Source organism: Enoplosus armatus, chromosome 15 (genome assembly GCF_043641665.1).
Source record: "Enoplosus armatus isolate fEnoArm2 chromosome 15, fEnoArm2.hap1, whole genome shotgun sequence".
Taxonomy (NCBI): Eukaryota; Metazoa; Chordata; class Actinopteri; order Centrarchiformes; family Enoplosidae; genus Enoplosus; species Enoplosus armatus.
In genome coordinates, this window is record NC_092194.1 from 22,680,234 (window position 1) to 22,700,832 (window position 20,599).

The following is a 20,599-nucleotide window of genomic DNA, read 5'->3' on the forward strand; positions in this document are numbered from 1 at the left end:
ATCTGCATCAGGGTGATGTGTTCAAACCGCCTGGGGTTTTTTAAATAATGACCAAGCTGATCAAAAGCGAACAGCTCCTGAATGGACCTCGAGAGGAAGTTAGTTATTCATGTTTATTAACTTCACAGATGTAATCATGAAGTTAGAAGAAGTTAGTCCATCCTTGTAAGTCAGGAAGTCCCTCACCCTACCAAAACATGTCTCACTCGTACCCTGATCCTGGGACTGTCCTGTCAGAGGGGGAACAGCAGGAAGCCGGAGAAGACACTGAAATTTCGGGAGTCGTCGTAGAGCCGGTAGCTGGCTGGCAGACTGAGGCGGACCCCGTCGCCCTCCTCCAGCTGCAGAGTAACACCATTGGACGTGGAGGCGTAGCCGCCATGGTCGTTCAGGTCCAGGTTGAAGATGATTGGCTTGTTGTTCCTGTACAGGTAGAGACCCATGTAACCTTTCAGGTAATCTGCAGCCGTGAAGCTGAAGAAGTAAAGTCCTCTGACAGGAGCTGTGAACACACCTGGCAGACACAGAGGAGGTTTCAGATATTAGCTGTTCATTTAGCCTTTAGCTGATTACTAGCTTACCAATTCATATCTGAATCATGCAATCAGAAAGTTTGAACTAAGCAACATACAAACTTTTCAAGACTACGAGGGAAAGAATGATAGAAAACATGGATTGTCAGCGGAGGAGCGAAGCAGAAAACAGAACTCATTGAACAGATATAATAACAGTATAATAACAATCATGGAGCTCCAGTAATGCGTAATGCAGGAAGACTTCACCTGCTGCTGCGTTCAAGGACATCTGAGAATCAACACTTAAACCTTATTAATGATTTCTGATGCTGTTCCAGCCTGTTTTTCACGTAACAAACGTTTGTTCAAACATCAGAATACATTTTTGCATTTCTAACTCAAACTCCTCACATAAACACGCAGGTGTGTCTGTGTGTTACGCCAGGACCTCAAAGAGATTTAGAACACAAACGGTTCACCTGCCGTCTGGTTGTAGGCTCGGCCGATGTTGGTGATGGTTTTGGAGAAGATCAGAGTCGTCTCCTCATCAAATGGTCCGACTGATCCTGAATCAGTCAGACCGGCTGAGAACGCCACCTTCAGCTCATCTGGAAGAAAAAAAAGAGTTCAATGTTTTAATGCTTTAAAAACACGTTTCATAACATCATCGTCATTTAGAATAATATAATATCTTTTTTTTATGTTTTTTTACATCCTAAAGGTTTTTTTAATTTAGACACTAAGACTCAAAGTTTTTTGCCAACATCACTAGTTATAAACAGGCACATCAGTTAGCAGCACAGCGGCGTTAGCATTAGATCACTCATTGTTCAGTAACTAACGGCTACAAACCTGAGCTGGTGTTTGTGAGCTGCTGCAGACGATCTTCACTTTCATTCAGTCTGAAGCTCAAAACTGAACGTCAGAAAACAGTTTAGACAAAAACACAACAAGTGTTGACTTCTTTAAAGGCTGTCTGTCTCTCTGCCTGTCTATCTCTATCTGTCTCTCTGTCTGTCTGTGATACAGAAATATATATAAAATATATAAATGTCCAGCTAGTTTTACACCTTCAGAGTGTCACCTGTGTTTTCAGTCTTCAGATCTTCCAGCTGTTTCTCACTGACACTCAGTCTGACCTCCAGAGCTGAACAGGAAACAGTAAATATCTGATTCATTAGTAAGTAATTACCACTTGTGTTGATGAAAAAAAGTAAATATGACTCTACCTGCAGTGTTGTTGTGGTTGTCTGTCAGTCTGGACTCGATCAAGGAAAGTTGAACGGATTTAACTGAAAACAAAATAAATCAGAACAAACAGCTTCGTTCTAACGTCAGAGTTTAAAGCATCACTGAAGCCAAACAGGTCGCACCTCACAAACTAGTTCTTACGTAGAGTTAGTGGTTACTAAATATGAACCGACTGACAAAGCTAACATTAGCATGCTAATATCTGACCTGTTTAGATTGAAGAGTAAAAGAGGTCACACAGCGTCAAAACAATATCAAATGTAAAATGGGAAGATTTCACAAAAACAACACAAAATATGCTAATGTTAGCCAGACTAAATAGCATGGTTAGGTTAGCTTCAGCAGCTAGCTCACTGTGTCTCTATGAGAGTGAAGCAGAACAGATAAACAAGGAGCTGAGAGTCACCATAAAGACTCAGAGACACCGACACACCGTCAGCTCAGACATTAGTGTTTCTTTCTGACAGAACAGGTCCAGAGAGCAGCTCTGACCTGCAGCTTTCACGTCAACATGAGGACCTTCTGTTTGTTTCAGGATGTTAAAATAATTCAGAGTGACTCACCTGAACTTTCAGCCTGTAACTTCATCATCAGACTGTCGGCGTCACTCAGTCGACTCTCTAAAACTGGAATCAACAAGAAAAAGTCCAAACAAAGAGACATCTAGCTGCTCTGTGTTGAATAAATGATCTTTACCTGTAGGTTCAGCTCTGAGCTAGAAAGAGTCAATATGACTGATTACACTGGGGAACACAATTTTTGTTGAGTTAGGTCTGACAGCTGTTTTTAACTCATTTTTGGGTGCGGAATCCAAAACTGATCTCAGTTTTTCTCTATCACGTCAAGTTTTTGAACTATAGGATCCCCGTTTTCTTAAAAAATATGAAAAATACTGTACTTAACAGATATGTGTGTGATAGTACTGACCTATTGGGAGCTGCACACACCTCTCACCGCACTGTCTCAATTGTGACTGCACAAACAAGTTGCCAAGTAGCTGTAAATGAGTCTAATCGTAATCAGCTGGCAAGTCTTACTACAGCTAATCAGTGGAATTTTGCTTATCTGGAGGGTAAGCTGTGGAGAAAACACTTGACGTGCTAGAAAAAAACTGACTGCAATTTTGGAATCAGCATGCCAATTTTAGTTTTAATCAGCATAAAAATCTAACTCAACAGAATTTTTTTTCAAATTGTTCCCCAGTGTTATCAATCATCTCATTTTAAATCTAAATGTATAAATAAACTGTGCTGTATTCAGTACGTTATCATATATTTCATCAACCTCAGAAACATTATTATTACTGCAGATTATTACAGTATTAAAGTGTTAAAGTTATATTCATACTAGTGTGTGGATTGTTGATGTGCTGCAGTCTGACGTTCAGATTTGACAGATTAAATGATATTTATTACACTCTAAAATACACTAAATACTAAATTGTGGTTTAACATGTTCATACCTTCCATCATTGTCAAATAAAGGTATGAGCACGCTGTAAACAGACGTGTATATAAAGTACATTACATTACACATTCAGTATTTATTATGGCACTTTTTACACTTTTTGTATTCACTATTCAATCAACAGTGTGACTTGTATATAGACATTGAGTTATTGTTCATTGTTGTTTTTTATATGTTTTTATATGAGCATCAATTATTTCTCCTACATGTGTCTCTTTCTATCTTCCTGACATTTGTTCTTGCAGCTGAGTCCACTGAACTCACTGCAGACTCAAGCTGAGAATATAAAGTTTAAAGTAATACATTCAGACCTGTAGTGTTGCTCTGCAGATCCTGGATCAGAGTGTCTCTGGCTCTCAGTCTGATCAGAAATCCTGGAGGATGAACAGAGGAAACATAAAGTTTGTCATATCTGCTTAGAAAATGTGTCACCCATTACTTACTGATTCATTTTCTGTTAATAAACGTCATGTTTTTGCTCTGGAATAAAGTTTCTAATAATAAATAAATAATGATGTAAATGGATCTCTGTAAGTTTTATCATTAACATTTTAGCAGTTGTTTCATAACAAATAATACCATATTATTTATACAGATCTTTAACTCTTAAACTAAAATGACTGAGTTAATAAACAGTCCTGTGCTGCCCCCTACAGGCCTGTATTATAACGACCAGCCTGCAGGCAGCAGTATGCTGTGTCACACATGATGGGAATAATAATTCCTAGCAGCTCAATAAAGATTGTTAACATATCTATCAGCAGATTATCGGTTAGTAATAACTTTGTTGTGGTTTTTATTACCATCAGTCTGGTTCTTGATGGCCGTCATTGCATCTAACAGAGAGGAGACTTCATCTGCCTGAACTGAAACATCATCATCACCATCATCATCATGCCCAAATGTTAATCCTGTACATGTGTAAATATGTCCAGTCTGTTTGCTCAATCCTCCTGTTTCAAGCTTTAACTGGGCTACAGCTCCTCCTACTGGCTGGAGGAGCACAAGAACTTTAAAGTTTGTTTGTTGGCCAGAAACAGAGACAACACACAGCAGTGGCATCAGTGAACTCTGCTGCTCCACCTCCCAGTCCTTCTTTAACGAGAAGCATGTTCTATGAAGTTATTATCTCTCATTATTATTACAATTCCTAGAAGAAAATAACATTTTTCATCAGTTTAGATTTACCTTCACTGTGTCTCTTCAGCTGGTTTTCAGTGACGTTCAGTCTGGACTGCATCACTGACACACAGTCATAGACAACATGGATTACACATCAAAACATAGTCAGATTTAATCAGTGCTCAGGTGGTGGACTCACCTGAGTTCGTGTTCTCAGCAGCTTCTAGTCTGGAGTTGATTTTTTGTTTATGTGATGACCATTTGGACTGTTTGTTACACTTTTGTTAAAGAGGCCACATTGATTGTTTTTACGTCCTTTCTATGTCTTCACTCTAGCTTCTTTTGCTCCTTTGATGTAGTTGTATTATGAGTTTCTTATGTTTAGATTAGTTGTATTTCATTTTATTGTTTGGTCTTCCAAGCCTGAATGTATATGAATAAAATGATCATTATTCTTTTGATGGTTTGTTGATGTGGAGAAATAATAATAATCTATAGTAACCAGCTGGAGCCTTGTTCTTCTATAAACTTTCAGCTGACTACATTATGAACTTGAACAAAATAAAATGTATAACAATAATAATGCACAGCATAGGAAGAAGTACTCAGATCCTTAATTTAGGTAAAAATACCAATACCAAAATGTAAAAATACTATACTCATAAGACCCATATCCTGCATTTAAAATTCTACTTAAGTAAAAGTTAAGCTTCATGTGGTTAAAGTAGCACAGTAAAAGTATTGAAGTATTATCAGCTTCACGTAGAAAAGGTACAGGTTCTGCAGTAAAATGTCTCCTGTGACTGATATCACATTATTAGATTATTGTTGGAGCAGTATTTTACTGTTGTAGCTGCTCGAGGTGGAGCTAGTTCAACTACTTTATATACAGTTAGTTAGTTTTAACTACAGTTAGCTAGTTCAACTACTTTATATACAGTTAGCTAGTTTTAACTACTGTTAGCTAGGTCAACTACTTCATATACAGTTAGCTAGTTTTAACTACAGTTAGCTAGTTTTAACTACCGTTAGCTAGTTCAACTACTTTATATACAGTTAGCTAGTTTTAACTACCGTTAGCTAGTTCAACTACTTTATGTACAGTTAGCTAGTTTTAACTACTTTATATACAGTTAGCTAGTTTAACTACTTTATATACAGTTAGCTGGTTTAACTACTTTATATACAGTCAGCTTGTTTTAACTACAGTTAGCTAGTTTTAACTACAGTTAGCTTGTTTTAATTACAGTTAGCTAGTTTAAACTACAGTTAGCTTGTTTTAATTACAGTTAGCTAGTTTGAACTACTTTATGTACAGTTAGCTAGTTTTAACTACTTTATATACAGTTAGCTAGTTCAACTATTTTATATACAGTTAGCTAGTTTTAACTACAGTTAGCTTGTTTTAATTACAGTTAGCTAGTTCAACTACTTTATATACAGTTAGCTAGTTTTAACTACAGTTAGCTTGTTTTAATTACAGTTAGCTAGTTTAAACAACTTTATGTACAGTTAGCTTAGCTATTTTTTTTTGCTTTCAATGGACCTGACACCACTATTGTTAAAGCTGATATTTTGGACCTTATAATTCAGTTTACCTTCCTTCTCCATCTTCAGCTGGTTGACTGTGGCCTCACCGACTCTCAGCCGGACCTGCAGCGCTGACAGTAAAAGTAATCTGATGTATTTTGTTCATATTATAAACAAATAAGATATTAAAATAAAGACATGTTACCTTCTGTCTCCCTCTCAGCTGCCGTCAGTCTGTCTGAAACAGAAACACCACATTATAAGCTAAAACATTTGTAGAAACAAACAGCAGATATATTTACATGATGTTAGTGAATATTCATGATCTAACTGAAGTCACCTGTGTTTTGTGTCTTCAGCTCGTCCACCTGATCCTCAGTGATGTTCAGTCTCAGAGCGACTGCTGACAGCTCGGCTCGGTGGACTGAAATCACATACTTAAATAATGACAAAAAGTACTAAGAACTAAGCAGGTAAATCAGTCTACTGAAGCTGAATAGTTTGATAGTACAACAAAGCCAGAAATTAAGTTACCTGCAGTGTGATTCTCCAGATGCTCCAGCTGTGTCTCAGAGGATCTCAGTCTGACCTCCAGAGCTGATGGAGGAATCAGATTTTATCTGTATGTGTGCTTACTAAGTCTAGGTTTAAACTCTTCAGTAAAGTCCACACAAGATGAATTTCATAAGTGATACAGAAATATAAATAAAATAGTATATCAGATAAATGTCCAGCTAGTTTTACACCTTCAGAGTGTCACCTGTGTTTTCTGTCTTCAGATCTTCCAGCTGTTTCTCACTGACATTCAGTCTGACATCCAGAGCTGAACAGGAAACCACTCAGGTTTAATTCAATGATTTAATTAATGTTTAATTAAAAGTAATACTGAAGACTTGATGTTACCTGCAGTATGATTCTCCAGATGCTCCAGCTGTGTCTCAGTGGATCTCAGTCTGACCTCCAGAGCTGATCAATAATGATAATGATATTAATTTGTTAATATATTAATACATTTAATTAATTATTTAAATATAACTCTACCTGACAGACTGAACTGAAAACACACAATCAGCACAAACAAATGTGTACTTTAAAATATAGAAAAGGGAGTTTAATCATCTGCATTGTAAATAGCTGAAACATATAATTCCTCAATTAAAAAGTCACAGAGGTTCCTACAAGAACTCTCAGGGTTATAAAGGAGTTCCTCAGGGAACCTTATTGGATCCTCCACAGTTTCAGTTTGAAGAATCCCTACATGTACAAGATATTGTTTTCTACTTTTTGTCACTTTATACAGACAGCATGTATTAATGTCCAGCTAGTTTTACACCTTCAGAGTGTCACCTGTGTTTTCTGTCTTCAGATCTTCCAGCTGTTTCTCACTGACACTCAGTCTGACCTCCAGAGCTGAACAGGAAACAGTAAAGTGAGTCAGCAGGTTCTTTAAAGAGTTCGAGTATTATCATTATGTTATTTTATGCTCAATTCAATTCAGTTTTATTTATATAGCGCCAAATCACAACAAAAGTCATCTCATGACACTTTACAGATAGAGCAGGTCTAGACCGACTCTTTATAATGTTATTACAGAGACCAACAGTTCCCACCATGAGCAAGCACTATGGAGACAGTGGCAAGAAACCTCGAGCAGAGCCAGGACTCTAGGTGGGCGGTCATCTGCTTTGACCGGTTGGGTTGGAGGGAGAGAGACACACTAATCATGTGTGATTCCTCTCTGTGTAGATCACTTCTGGACTGACTGACTGATGAACAGATGGATGATGTACCTGCGCTCATTCTGTCCAGCAGACTCTCGCTCGTGTTCAGTTTTCTCTGCAGCTTCATCACTTTGAAGGTTTGATCTGAAACATAAAACAAACTGCAGTGAAACTGTTTGTCTGTGTACTTCAGTGTGTTTCTCTCAGGTAGCTGTCCTGTCGGCCTGCAGCTGCTTCACTGTATCAGCCTGAACTGAAAACACAGAAAACACAGGAAGTGACATCACTGAACTGAATTGATTCAAACTGCCTGATTCACATGTCCTGTTTGTGCCCAGGAAGTGACTCAAAACTCACCTTTTAAACCTCCTTTAATGCTCCCTCGTATCTTTACTGTGTTTCTGGTTCTCTTGGACCTTTTTTGAACTTGATGTAAAACACCTTTGAGTATCTTGAAAATAACCCTCTATATAAAATCTTATTTTTTATTTTCATACAGGTTGACAGTTGAAACCTGTCCTGTAGTTGATTAGATTTCTGTTTGTGTGGACAGACCTTCATCACCCCCAGGTGGGTTATGTTTGAACTGGTCAGTGGTCAACTGTATGAACTGACAGCTGTTTGTTTCATGTTGTTCACCTGTGGTTTGTGTCTGCAGCTCGTCCAGTCGACGTTCACCAACACTCAGTCTGTCAGTCAGAGCTGAAACATCCACCGGCTGAGCTGAAATCATGTTGAGAATCAAGTAAGACTATATATATATATATATATATACATGTGTTTCCTTATATAAACACAGATGCTGTGATATTTTCCAATTTATACTTGCACAACATGTTTATGTGAGTTAACAAGTATCTTTTAGAGTATGTCATGTCAAATGTATTTATTATTTTGTCCAGGTGTTCCTCACCTGTGTTCTTCAGCTCCTCCACTTGTCTCTCTACAGACCACAGTCGACCTGTTTGATCTGGAAATATTAAAAACACACTGAAGTTTTAAAACGGAATTTTAATCTACATTACTGACTGGTCATGTGACCAATGTGTCATGTGACCCACCTGCCGAGTTTCTCTTCAGCTCATCCAGGTGAAGTCGGCTGGAGTTCAGTCTGCTGCTGATCTCTGACAGCTGATCTGAAATCAATAAATAAATCAAATAGAAATGAACATGTAATTTAAATATAAAAACAAAATAAAACAGATCTGACTGAAAGTAACAGACTGAACCAAACTTCACCTGAATTCTTCAACATTTTCTACAAATGAATGAATGAATGGATCAATAGATCATTTAGTGAATGAACGTAAGAATGAATGACGAGTGAGTGAATAACTGAGAAAGATGAAAGATATATTGATGAATTAATGTATATTTGTATATATGTGAATGAATGAGTGAATGAATGAACGAGTGAATGATTGATTAACCTTGTATGAAGCTGAGCTGGTCTCTCTCAGCAGATGTGTTCAGTTTTTCCTGCAGTGAGTTCAGTCGACTCTGCAGAGCTGAAACAACACACACACACACACACACACACACACACACACACACACACACACACACACACACACACACACACACACACACACACACACACACACACACACACACACACACACACACACACACACACACACACACACGACCCTCAGACACTTTCATCTGTCCATTTAGAGCTGTGTTTATTAGCAACAAATATTTTCATTATTGATTAATCTGTCGACTATTTTAATAATTTTTCCGATATCAGGGTTGAGTTCAGAATCAGCTATAATTGATTGTGCATTAAACTTTTTATGAAACATTTCCTTTTTTTCCTCATTTATAAATTTTGAGGTATGACCTCACACTGAAAGCTACCAGAGCTCATTGTCAACAACACTGAGCATTATTGATTGTTGATCGATCAGCTGAGTCACCGTGTGTGTTCGCGTTCAGCTCCTGCAGACGGACATTCAGTCGACTCTCCAGCTCAGACGCTTCAGACTCAGATGAACTGTTGGAGGCCGGGAATGCTGGGAAGTGAAAGGGTTACTTCACGTTGTTCACCTGCTAAATCCAAACTTTTAACCAGCAGGATGAACGAGGAGGTTCTAATGTCTTTAATCAGGTTCCCACTTTCACACAAGAAAGCATCTATAAACATGTAATAAACATCTATAACAGATTAGCATGTAGCTGTAAGCAGATGGACATAAGACATATTAAGTGTTTATTAATGTTCAGTATGTTTTAGATTATTATCATTCAGTATGTGTTTATACAGCAGCCTCCACCTCTGGCTGCAGGAGGAGTTACAGCTGTTAGCTAACATATTAATAAACACTTCGGCCTGCTTACAGCTACATTACAGACTGTTATAAAGCCTTTATTACATGTTTATGTACTGACTATAGATGATAAACAGCAGGTTAAAGAGAGGAAACAGAGAAATGAATCTGACCTGAGGTCCGCTTCATCAGCTCCTCCATCAGACTCTCAGTGTGACAGAGTCTGACAGCCAGGACTGAAAACACATTCACAACAGATCAATCTTTACATCTGCAGGCCACATGGGGCGCTGCTGAGCAGGGACATTCTCTCTCTAAATGTTAAATATGATGATAGTGATGATGATGATGATGATGACCTGAATTCTTCCTCCTCAGCTGCTCCACGGTGCTCTCGCTCGCCCTCAGTCTCGTCTGCAGGAACGGCAGCTCCGCAGCCAGAGCTGTGGAGACGCCCGCACAGAGTTACCATGGCAACCATGGCAAGAGACACACCAGCGTCCATACTGGTGTCGACACATCTGACCGACCAAACTATGAAGGAGATAACTGCTGTCTGTTGTGTGTATGCACTGAAAACAACTGAACTGTCAGCTGAAGTTTAAGAGATAAAAGCAGTTGAACTGTCAGCTGGAGTTGAAGCTCAGTTGAAATATGTATGAGGTAAGTAGTTGAAGTGTTAGTTGGTATGTTAGTGACAACACTTTAAAGTGCAAATACCAGTTGTTTCACCTGAGTTCTTCTTCTTCAGGTCGTCCACTGAGCTCTCGCTGGTGTTCAGTCTGAACTGAAGCGTTGACACTTCAAGTGAACACTCGACGGCTTGAGCTGCAAGTGACGAGCAGAAACACGAAGACTGAAGCACCTCAACAGCTGATGGATGAACTGTAGTAACTCAGGAGATTCCTCTGACTCTTCATCAGCGCCATCATCAGGTCAACATGTTCATGTGTCCAACACTTTGGTTTATGACCAAATACCTGCAGCCTTAGCATGCTAACACGCTAAAATGAGACGGTGAACATGGTAAACATTATACCTGCTAAACATCAGCATATTAGCATTGTCATTGTGAGCATGTTTGCATGCTAATGTTAGCATTTAGCTCAAAGCACCACTGTGTCTCAGTGCAGCCTCAGTGAGCTGCGAGCATGGCTGCAGACTCTGACACAGAGCTGATGAAATGAGTTTTATTTTGATACCTTTCTTTAAGAAATGTAAACATACTCAACGATATTAATCTCATGAATGTAAAATGTGGATCTGAAGAGGAAAAACTCCAGCTGTCAGATGAATGTACAGAAAGTCAAAATGGAAAAAGTTAAATGAAGTCTCAACTGCACTGACAGGTGGAGGTGGAGGACATCAGGTTCTTCACCTCAGGGCCACCATACTTCACACCACATCACTCTCATACATTAAGTCTAATGTATATATGTGTCATTTTGTTTATATGAGGTTTTCTTATAATATGTAAACCAATGCCCCTCCATCACCAACCTTTGCTCTGCTCCTCCAGCTGCTCCACCTTTTTCCTCAGATCTGAGTTCAGTCCCATCAGCAGCTTTCTGTCAGCCTCCGTCCTCGCCTCAGCGATCCTCAGCTCCTCGCTCTGCTGGACCACAGTCTCCTCCAGTCTGTCCAGGCTGCGTCTCTGCTGCTCAGCCTCCACCTCCCCGTCCCTCAGCCGGCTCTCCATGCTCCGCAGGACCTGACGCTGCTCCACCTCCACTGCTTTCAGGCTCAGGACCAGCTCCTTCAAACCCCACAGCTCGTCCCAGAGGACAGGGAGCTCCAGGGGGACGTCAGCCACCGTCCTGACAACCGCCACCCCCATCCTGATATCATCCCCCTGGGGGACAGAAGCCTCCGACTGTCCCTGACTGACAGCTGGAGACAAACAGAAGAGCAGCAGCAGAAACAGAGCAGCAGACTTCATCCTGAAACCAAAACCTGTCGCTGAACAAGAGTCCAAGAGTCCAACAGCTTATATATATACACACACACACACACACACAACACACAACACACACACACTAATCTTGGTGAAAACCTTTGGTATGGATGAATGAGTCCACTCACAGAAACATGTTTGCTCCCTTCACGACTGAACAGAAATAAAATACAATCAGTAAATTAAACTACATTTTCTAGAACTTAAATTTCCATATAAAAGCATGAATGTTTGCTCCTAACTCAAATTTTAGGTCCTTTCCTGCTTCTTCTGGATCGTGAGATGCCGAAAGCTCCAGCAAAAGAATTTTCAGTCTTGTTTTGATAACTCAAAATCAAACAGCTTGCCTCAAACGATCAAAACTGAGTCCAAAACTTAAATAATAATAAATAAATGTTCATATGTGAGAGATGAAACTAATACACTTTGGTGGTGGTCTGGGTTCAGGTCTGCTTATTGTCCCCAGAGTCCAGTCCAGACCTCTCAGATGGTCTGGGTTCTTAGTTAAATTCAGGACTTTTGATTCATATCTCACCCTTTTATTGTACCCCTCATTGAACTTTATCTTCTCTTGTTTAAAATGGTTCACGTGTTTCTGGTCTTTAAGCCTTTCCATCTTATTTAAAGTCACTTCACGTTTCTCCGCTGCAGCGCTGCATACCGAACACAGCTAACACGCTAATCTGCAGCTCACACAAAGAGCTCTGTGCACTAAACTGTCACGTGCACGAGTGTGCACAGCTAGTGTGTGTGCGTAAGTATAATTTAAATCTGAATCACAGCTTCACGAAGGAAACAACCAGATATTAGACACACACATGTTGACTTAGGTCACTTTTGAGGACATTACACATTTCCTCTGACCCAAATATCACCTTTTCTCCAGTTGGACAAGCGGTCCCCAAAAACTGGTCTTTAGACTGAGATGTGTCCCTGAAGGTAGCCTCGGTCAGAAACACACACACCTTGTTCTGATGCTACAGGGGTAGTGTTTCTATTTTTTATTTTACTTGTATTTTCAGTTGATGTATTTATACATTGACACTTTAAGCTCCCGATTACATTCAATTTCTATATTTAATTTTCTATATTTCCTCATTTTTTCTCACACACATTAATATTAATTTATAGTATTAATAACTTATGTCTTAGATTTTCCATGTATATAGTATTCTAGTTTTTTAAAGTTATTTATACACCTGTTCTATACATCTTTTCTTTTTTCTATGCATATAAATATATATAAAAATGATTGTGAAGCACTTCATAAACTTCAACATGTTTTTAAAAACATGACGCCATTCAGTTTAACTGCTTCTCTTCTTTGTAAATCTCAAAAGAAGAAAACATTTACTTCATCAGTGTCCAAAACCAGAAAACAGGATTTTAATTGAAATCAAACCTTTTCATAGCAACAGAGAAAAGTTCACACATCCTTTAAAACACACTTTGTTTCCTTTAACAGGAAATGAAACAGGTTCCACTTCAACTGCTTCAAGGAAACATTCACCTGCTAAACTCGACTGTTCCACACCTGCTGAGTTCAGTCCCATCAGCAGCTTTCTGTCAGCCTCCGTCCTCGCCACACACCGCAGACGTTTGTCATGTTAACAGGTGAAAGTGACGTCAGCTGAACACGAGGAGCTGCTTCCTGAGTGTTTCTACTCTGAACTGAAGATTCGTTAGCGACAGTTTAGTGAGTGTGTGCTAACGTCACTGTCTGAACATGTAAACAGTGGTAGGCTGTCGGGGGGACTTCTCGCAGAAGTCAAGCCCGTCTGTAGTTACAGTTAATGAACACATATCTGCTTACAACTACATTATAGAGTGATTATAAACCATTTATTACATGTTTTTATTCATTATAAACGTGTCATAAATAACAGACTTCACGTGTCGAAGTCATTTCATTCAAAAGTCAAAGCGTTTGCGGTCAGTGTTACTGTCTCATGATGCTCAGTGTGCAGAGTATGAAACACAGGACGTGGGGGGTTTGACCCGTCATGTGGTCTGCCCGCCCCCGTAGAGCCTCAAAGACGTTTCATTCAGCTTCAGAAAGACCGTGATTGGCTGTTCAGGCAGCTGCACATTTTAGATCTCATCAACCTGCTGACCTCTGACCTTTCAGACTAGTCCAGTCCTCTCCAAACCAGGTAAAAGTCTGAGGGCTCCATGAGTCCAGATCTGAACTAGTCCAGTCCGGTTCACGTGACATTCTGATTCTGGTCCAGTTCAGTCCGGTCTGATCAGCGCTGGCCGGTGTAAGCTCTGAACCAGGAGGTGACGGAGGCAGCAGCAGACGAGATCATCCCTCCAGTGTTAGCGGAGGGCTGTGAAACCTGCAATGCACTCTGGGAAAGATCCATGGACTGTAGGAAGAAGAGGAGGAGGAGGAGGAGGATATGTTATTGATATTGATGGATGATATACAACAATTGTCTGATAATTGATTGCTTGGTTCTCCCTCTGCTGTCAGCTCCTTCAGAGTCTCAGTAACTGACTCTCTGGGTCTGGTCTAACGCTACAGACCGGTCTGTGATCCAGGTGTTTCTACCTGTGATGGGATGTCACAAAATCGTGGACTGGGCACCGTCTCCCAGTCTGTCCCCAGGTCCGTCTCCTCGTCTGTCACCGCCTCGTCTCCGCTCTCCTCCGCCGGTCCCGCAGCCTCCGGCTCCACAAACTCCATCGACTCCTCGAGGTCAGCGCTCACCTCGAACGGACCCGTCCTGGACCGGACCCAACAGGTCCAGACCAGACCGGGGACAAGAGAGACACGTCAGATGCACAAACAGCTTCAGTTTGAATTCATAAATGCTTCGTCAGAATCAAACATCAGAGAGACGCGGGAACTAGACTCCTCACAGCTCCCTGATAGGTTGTGTTCTCACCTGCCCAGGTTGTCGTTGTCGGGGGAAACCAGAAACATGATGTTCCTCAGAGTGTGATGAGGGTGGAGCTTCTCACTGTCTACATGCTACACACACACACACACACAACTCTTATGTTACAACTTATTAAATCAACAGTCATGAACTCATCACAGCTGATCGAAGGCGGCATCTGCTAAATTGTGATTTGAGCACAAACATACGTGACATCACCGTTTCAAACAAAGCCACGCCCCCCAAACAAGCGAGCGGAGCATCAGCCAAACAGTAATACACACGCGCAGTGGTTAGCACTGTCGCGCGGGAGGTAAAGCTGGTTAGAGCGGGTTGGGGGTTCGATCCCCGGCTGCCCCCGTCATGTCGAAGTGTCCTTGAGCAAGACACTGAACCCTAAGTTGCTCCCGATGGAGACCAGCACCTTGCATGGCAGCTCGGTCGCCATTGGTGTGTGAATGGGTGAGTGAATGGGTGAATGAGACTTAGCTGTAAAGCGCTTTGGGAACCGTGAAGGTTGAAAAGTGCTATATAAGTATAAGTATTTACCATTTTACCATTTATGTCTCGGACGATGTCGCCCCCCCACAACGACGATGTCAACGTGTGTGTCTCTGTGTGTGTGAGACAGTGTGTCTGTATGAGTGTCTGTCTGCGTGTGTGTGTCTGACCTGGGAGAAGCACAGATGCAGGATGTTGGTGTTCAGTTTGCTCAGAGCTCTGGTGAAACGGTATCGGCTCAGATTCTCTCCACAGAACTCACTGAGGAAAAAACAGGTCAAACAGTCTGTTAAACTCCAACAATCAGACACATTAAAGAACCTGACGCTCCGTTTTCCTGACGCTGTCCTGTCAGTGAAGGCAGCAGCAGGTGTTCCCTGTCCCACCTGTTGCACAGCTTCTTGGGCAGGTTGACGTCCAGGATGTGAGACAGGATGGTGACGAGCTGTGTGGCGTAGCAGAGAGCAGCGCTGATGGTGTGAGCTGGGTTAATGTGGTCCAACTCTGCAGACAGACAGGAGGACAGACAGACAGGAGGTCAGACAGACAGGAGGTCAGACAGACAGACAGGAGGACAGACAGGAGGACAGACAGGGGGTCAGACAGGGGGTCAGACAGGGGGTCAGACAGGGGGTCAGACAGACAGGAGGTCAAACAGACAGACAGGAGGATGGATGGACAGACAGACAGACAGACAGACAGACGGGGGACAGACAGGAGAACAGACAGACAAGAGGACAGAAATACAGACACACAGTGGGTCAGACAGACAGACAGATAGGAGGACAGAGGACAGACAGACAGGAGGACAGACAGACAGGACAGACAGGAGGACAGATGAATCCACAATGAACTAATAATCATTAGCTAATAGTTCAAAATGAGCTCCACCTCCAACAGTAACATCCTGCTTCACATTATTATTACTGATGAGGAATAATCATCTAATGACAGAATCTATAACAGGAGGACAGTCACAGGGGACACTTGACTGCTGGAATACTTTAAGGACATCTGACTGATTATACTTTTACTGTAACAGAGTATTTTTACAGTGTAGTATTAGTACTTTTACTGCAGTAAAGGATCTGAGTACTTCCTGCCGCGCTGGTTTCTGTCCGCCCCCCCTCGCTGCTCACCTGGGCCCTGATTGGTGCTCTTCTCCTCCACCCAGGTGTAGTAGGCGGAGCAGTCTCCGTTGCTGGGCAGGGTGACGGGGGGTCCGGTGATGCTGATGCTGGTCTCTCCGTTCTGGTCGTCCCAGATCCAGCGTCCCGACAGATAGGTGGTCCTCCGGGCCTCGGCCAGCTCGCTCACCGTGCTGGAGGTCAACGCGGGGTCGCACTCCGCCACCACGTCTGCGGGGTCTCTGAGCAACAAGCGCAGGGGCAGAGGACAGGTTAACAGTGGGACCAGGTGGTTTCGTTCAGGAGTTGAAACATTCAGGCCGCCTCCAGTGAATCTGTGTCAATCACACGGCCGGTCAGAGCCTCTGTGTCAGACGTGGTCTCACCTGCTGCCCTGTTTCTCCTCCTGTGTGGGGAGGATGTGGGTGGTGAGCTCCAGGATGTGTTCTCGTCTCAGAGCCGCCAGCTGACTCAGTCTGCTCTGCAGCTCCCGGCTGCGTCTCTCCAGCAGATCCCCCAGACGACGGTTGTGACGCTCGATTTTATCCCGTTTCTCCTGGTGACGTCCGGCCCGGCGCTGCAGCCGCTGACTCTCCTCCTGGGAGCGCAGGAGGAGGTCCTTCTCTGCAGGAGGACACAAACGAAAAGGAGGAGAATGAACAGGCCTGCTAAGTCAAATGGGATGAAACCATCACTGTGGTCAACCAGGCTGACAAAAACTTATCAATCCATGATGAGACCCTGAGCACTTTCTTCTTTGCGTGAGGACGTTTTCTGTGTCAACTTCAGTAAAAGCAGTTGTTTTGAATCACTCCCGTCCAATACAAAGATAAACTGTAAAACTCGACATATTTGCAGCAGTGACTGAAGAGTGAGACTGCTGGCAGATCGAAGGGGGGCTTCCAGAGACCATCACACGCAAACAGCAAGTTAAAAACCCTTCAGACAGACTCACCGCTCTTCACCTCCTCGTTGCCCCCGGCGACCGCCTCCTTCAGCTGCTCGATCTTCATCTTACACGACATGATCTTCCATTTCTGAGAGGAAACAGCAGCTCGTCAGTTTATTCCGTCTGTTGCAGAACACCATGATTTATTCATCAAACCGAAACCTTCGCCAGGGAGGTGTCTGAGATCAGTTATCACTAATAAACATTAACATCAAGAGAAATAGAAATGAATATGAAACATAAAACATTACAACCAACTCAATACCATCTTTCATCTTCAACCATCACTGGATAAAAAGGTTCAACCTCATTTTTCAAAACAAAAATTTAAATAATCTCTCAGATGTCTCAACACTTATAGATCTGACCTCAACACATCCGTCCTTCACCTTAAGAGTAAATATATATATATAGACAAAAATCAACTGAGGGTACGGCCTCATCTGGTTTGAATTCTACTCTTTGTAATTTCCAATGTATTTTTTTTAATTCCAGTTGCTTAAAAAATAAATTTCTAATTATTCACACCTGAATTATTGGACAGTAATTCAGGTGTGAAGACGTAACAAGGGCCTCTGTTTTATTTTCATTAGTGCCACACAAACACTTTGGTCAAAGGGCGGCCATGACAGGGTGCTACAGTCCAGTCAGAGGCAGGTTTCATGTGGATCATACAGAAATAAAAGGACTTCACTCACCATCTCATCAGCGTGCAGCTTCCTGTCCATCGTCTGGATGACTCTGTGAGGACAGTAGAGTTAAAAAATTAAAAAAAGAGATTTTTGTCTTTGTTTAACATCCAGCTGCAGACCTGCGTGGTAGTAATACTGTTCTAATGAATAATATTCCAACATACGTTTTATCGGTTCTGACATTAAGATCAGTTCCCAACATCATCATGTCATCAGATTACAGTAAAGCCAGTGTCACATGGTCGGCCTGACTCCTGTAACACACATTTATTGATGTCAGCAGCTGTATGTTTCACCTTTGTTGCAGCTGCTCCTTTTCTTCCTTCAGCTTCCTCAGCCGCTCCAACTTTTCAATGTATCTGCAAACAGTAACAAAACAGTCACATTAGGAATTTCGATCATGTCCATTAAAACCTGACAGAGAAGCTGAGAAGTTGTTCAAAGTTCCTCATGTTGTTGTTGAGCCCAGTTTGGCAAACTGCCCTATGACATGAAAACTATGAGGTCGAAGTTATTTTGGGTTTTCACATGTTGTGTAACTGTAGCAGGACAGCTAAGCTAGCTAAAATAACACCAGGTTATACAGGAAGTCAGCAGTGCAAAACCAACAGCTAATATAATCTAATAAACCTGATGGACACCAGCAACCTGGACACAAAAACATCACAAAGAGCTGACTGCCAAAGGCCAGCTAAAACACGTTACTGTAGAAACTGAGAAGCGTTAGCTGCTAATGCTAACTAGCCCGAACTGATAGCAATGACTCATGTGGGTTACTACATTAGGAATTGACTGATATGAAAAAGCCTTTGCCAGATTTGCACTACAACTTTTATTACAAAAAAATGACGTTACTCCAGATTAAATTGAATGTGTCCGTCATACTGACCCTGACGTTAGCAAGAGAAACCCATGTATAAAAACACATTGACAACTAAGCGTGGACTTTGTCTGAAAAAGAAAATCTAACAAAATATTTATTTCTTGATTAGAATGATGCGCTTTTCAATTCGGCATGCAAACATTACACCTATCAGCAAGTGTTTCTGACCTGTCGGTCCCGCTGTTACCCTCCACTAAAAGAACTGCGCATTGTCGTTGCAAGCGATGTAAATAAATAAGAAAATGTTTAAGATTTATTGGCATTAATGTTGCACGAGTACTGATATTAAAGCCGAACTGTAAAGAGGATTCATATTTGTATATCCATAACTTACATAACCTGATATATTGTGTGTATTTGCGGACACTGTAAATCTGGCTATGTAGTTCTGCATTGGCAGTGAAAAGACATTGGAGCACACGCTGAACTCTAGAGGATTGCAGTCCCAAACACTGACAGTTACCTTTCAGTGTTCCTGCCGTCGAAGTATACGAAGTCCCCGGCCTGGACACACCGGGCACAGGTCAGCCTGCGGCGGGAGGTGCTGCACAGGGGGCACCGCTCCACCGCCACGTACAGACCCTCCGCGTCGTCCACCGACTCCACCATCACACAGCCCGGGGTGGAGTGAGCTGGATGGGGGTGATGGGGGCGGAGAGGCGGCCTCCCGCCGGAGTGAGAGCCGGAGGATGAAGCGGCACGGTCCGGGCCGAGAGGTGGTAGTCGCGCTGAGGACGCCATGGACAGGGGGACTAAGAGCTAACTCAGCTAACCAGCTAATCTAACGTAAACGCTAGCTTTTTAAAGCTAGAACGAACTAGCCGCTCGACTCAACGCTCTCTATTCCTCCATGTTGGTCCTCTGACTGCTGTGTTTTCCGTGATATCGCTGTGAGACCTTTAAAACGTTCAGAGGAGGCGACAACAAGCTGACACAGAGATGTTTTTGTTTTGATGAGCAGACGATGAGTCCGCCACTTCCTGTTTCCTCTGAAAACGTGACGGGATAGCTTGGTTTGTTTATGTAATGACGTAGCATTGTGGGCGGAGTCGAGAAAAACATTCACATTAAAAACGGACAAGACAGAAGTTATTGTTCTCGGCCCTGAACACCTCAGAAACACAGTATCTAAGGATATTGTTACCCTAGATGGCGTTGCCCTGGCCTCCAGCGCCACCGTGAGGAATCTCGGAGTTGTCTTTGATCAGGACATGTCCTTTAACTCCCACATAAAACAAACTTCAAGGCCTGCCTTCTTTCACCTCCGTAACATTGAAACATCAGGAAGATTCTGTCTCAAACAGATGCAGAAAAATTAGTCCATGCATTTGTCACGTCTAGGCTGGATTATTGCAATTCCTTATTATCAGGCTGTCCCAATAAGTCCCTGAGGACTCTCCAGCTGATCCAGAATCCAGAATTAAAATCCTTCTCCTGACCTACAAAGCTCTTACTGGTCAGGCACCATCATATCTTAAAGAGCTCATAGTATCCTATTACCCCACTAGAGAGCTGCGCTCCCAGAGTGCAGGGTTGCTTGTGGTTCCTAGAGTCTCCAAAAGCAGAACAGGAGCCAGAGCCTTCAGCTATCAAGCTCCTCTCCCGTGGAATCGGCTCCCAGTTTGGGTCCAGGAGGCAGACACACTCTCTACTTTTAAGAGTAGGCTTAAAACTTTGCTTTTTGATAAGGCTTATAGTTAGGGCTGGCTCAGGCCTGCCTGGCTACTGC

At 42.2% G+C, this 20,599-nt stretch overlaps 2 protein-coding genes across 2 annotated transcripts; both read right to left on the reverse strand.

Annotated features, from left to right (window-relative positions):
• Nucleotides 1-233: 233 nt before the first annotated feature.
• Nucleotides 234-11,818, reverse strand: LOC139297960 (myosin heavy chain, clone 203-like). Its single transcript, XM_070920773.1, has 18 exons — nt 11,380-11,818; nt 10,612-10,707; nt 10,239-10,322; nt 10,053-10,115; nt 8,668-8,742; nt 8,520-8,576; nt 7,676-7,750; nt 7,233-7,295; nt 6,646-6,708; nt 6,420-6,482; nt 6,226-6,309; nt 5,954-6,016; nt 4,422-4,475; nt 3,545-3,607; nt 2,330-2,392; nt 1,600-1,662; nt 995-1,123; nt 234-514 (listed from the first exon to the last, which is right to left on the reverse strand). The coding sequence occupies exons 1-18, from the start codon at nt 11,816-11,818 to the stop codon at nt 234-236; spliced, it is 1,878 nt and encodes a 625-aa protein (XP_070776874.1).
• Nucleotides 11,819-13,197: 1,379 nt separating this feature from the next.
• atg14 (autophagy related 14) lies at nt 13,198-19,778 on the reverse strand. The gene is made up of 11 exons (XM_070919845.1): nt 19,334-19,778; nt 18,284-18,346; nt 17,994-18,036; nt 17,302-17,383; nt 16,733-16,970; nt 16,359-16,588; nt 15,606-15,723; nt 15,390-15,480; nt 14,725-14,810; nt 14,388-14,562; nt 13,198-14,202 (listed from the first exon to the last, which is right to left on the reverse strand). The coding sequence occupies exons 1-11, from the start codon at nt 19,609-19,611 to the stop codon at nt 14,080-14,082; spliced, it is 1,527 nt and encodes a 508-aa protein (XP_070775946.1). The 5' UTR covers nt 19,612-19,778; the 3' UTR covers nt 13,198-14,079.
• Between the last annotated feature and the right edge of the window lie 821 nt (nt 19,779-20,599).

Coding starts and splice junctions, on each gene's coding strand:
- LOC139297960 (XM_070920773.1), bottom strand. CDS start 11,818: ATGAAGTCTGCTGCTCTGTTTCTGCTGCTGCTCTTCTGTTTGTCTCCA. Junction 10,708..11,379: donor GCTGGAGGAGCAGAGCAAAG/GTTGGTGATGGA, acceptor CGTCACTTGCAG/CTCAAGCCGTCGAGTGTTCA. Junction 6,483..6,645: donor TCTGAAGACAGAAAACACAG/GTGACACTCTGA, acceptor TTCCTCCATCAG/CTCTGGAGGTCAGACTGAGA.
- atg14 (XM_070919845.1), bottom strand. CDS start 19,611: ATGGCGTCCTCAGCGCGACTACCACCTCTCGGCCCGGACCGTGCCGCT. Junction 18,037..18,283: donor AAGGAGCAGCTGCAACAAAG/GTGAAACATACA, acceptor CTGTCCTCACAG/AGTCATCCAGACGATGGACA. Junction 14,811..15,389: donor TGCATCTGTGCTTCTCCCAG/GTCAGACACACA, acceptor GTGTGTGTGTAG/CATGTAGACAGTGAGAAGCT.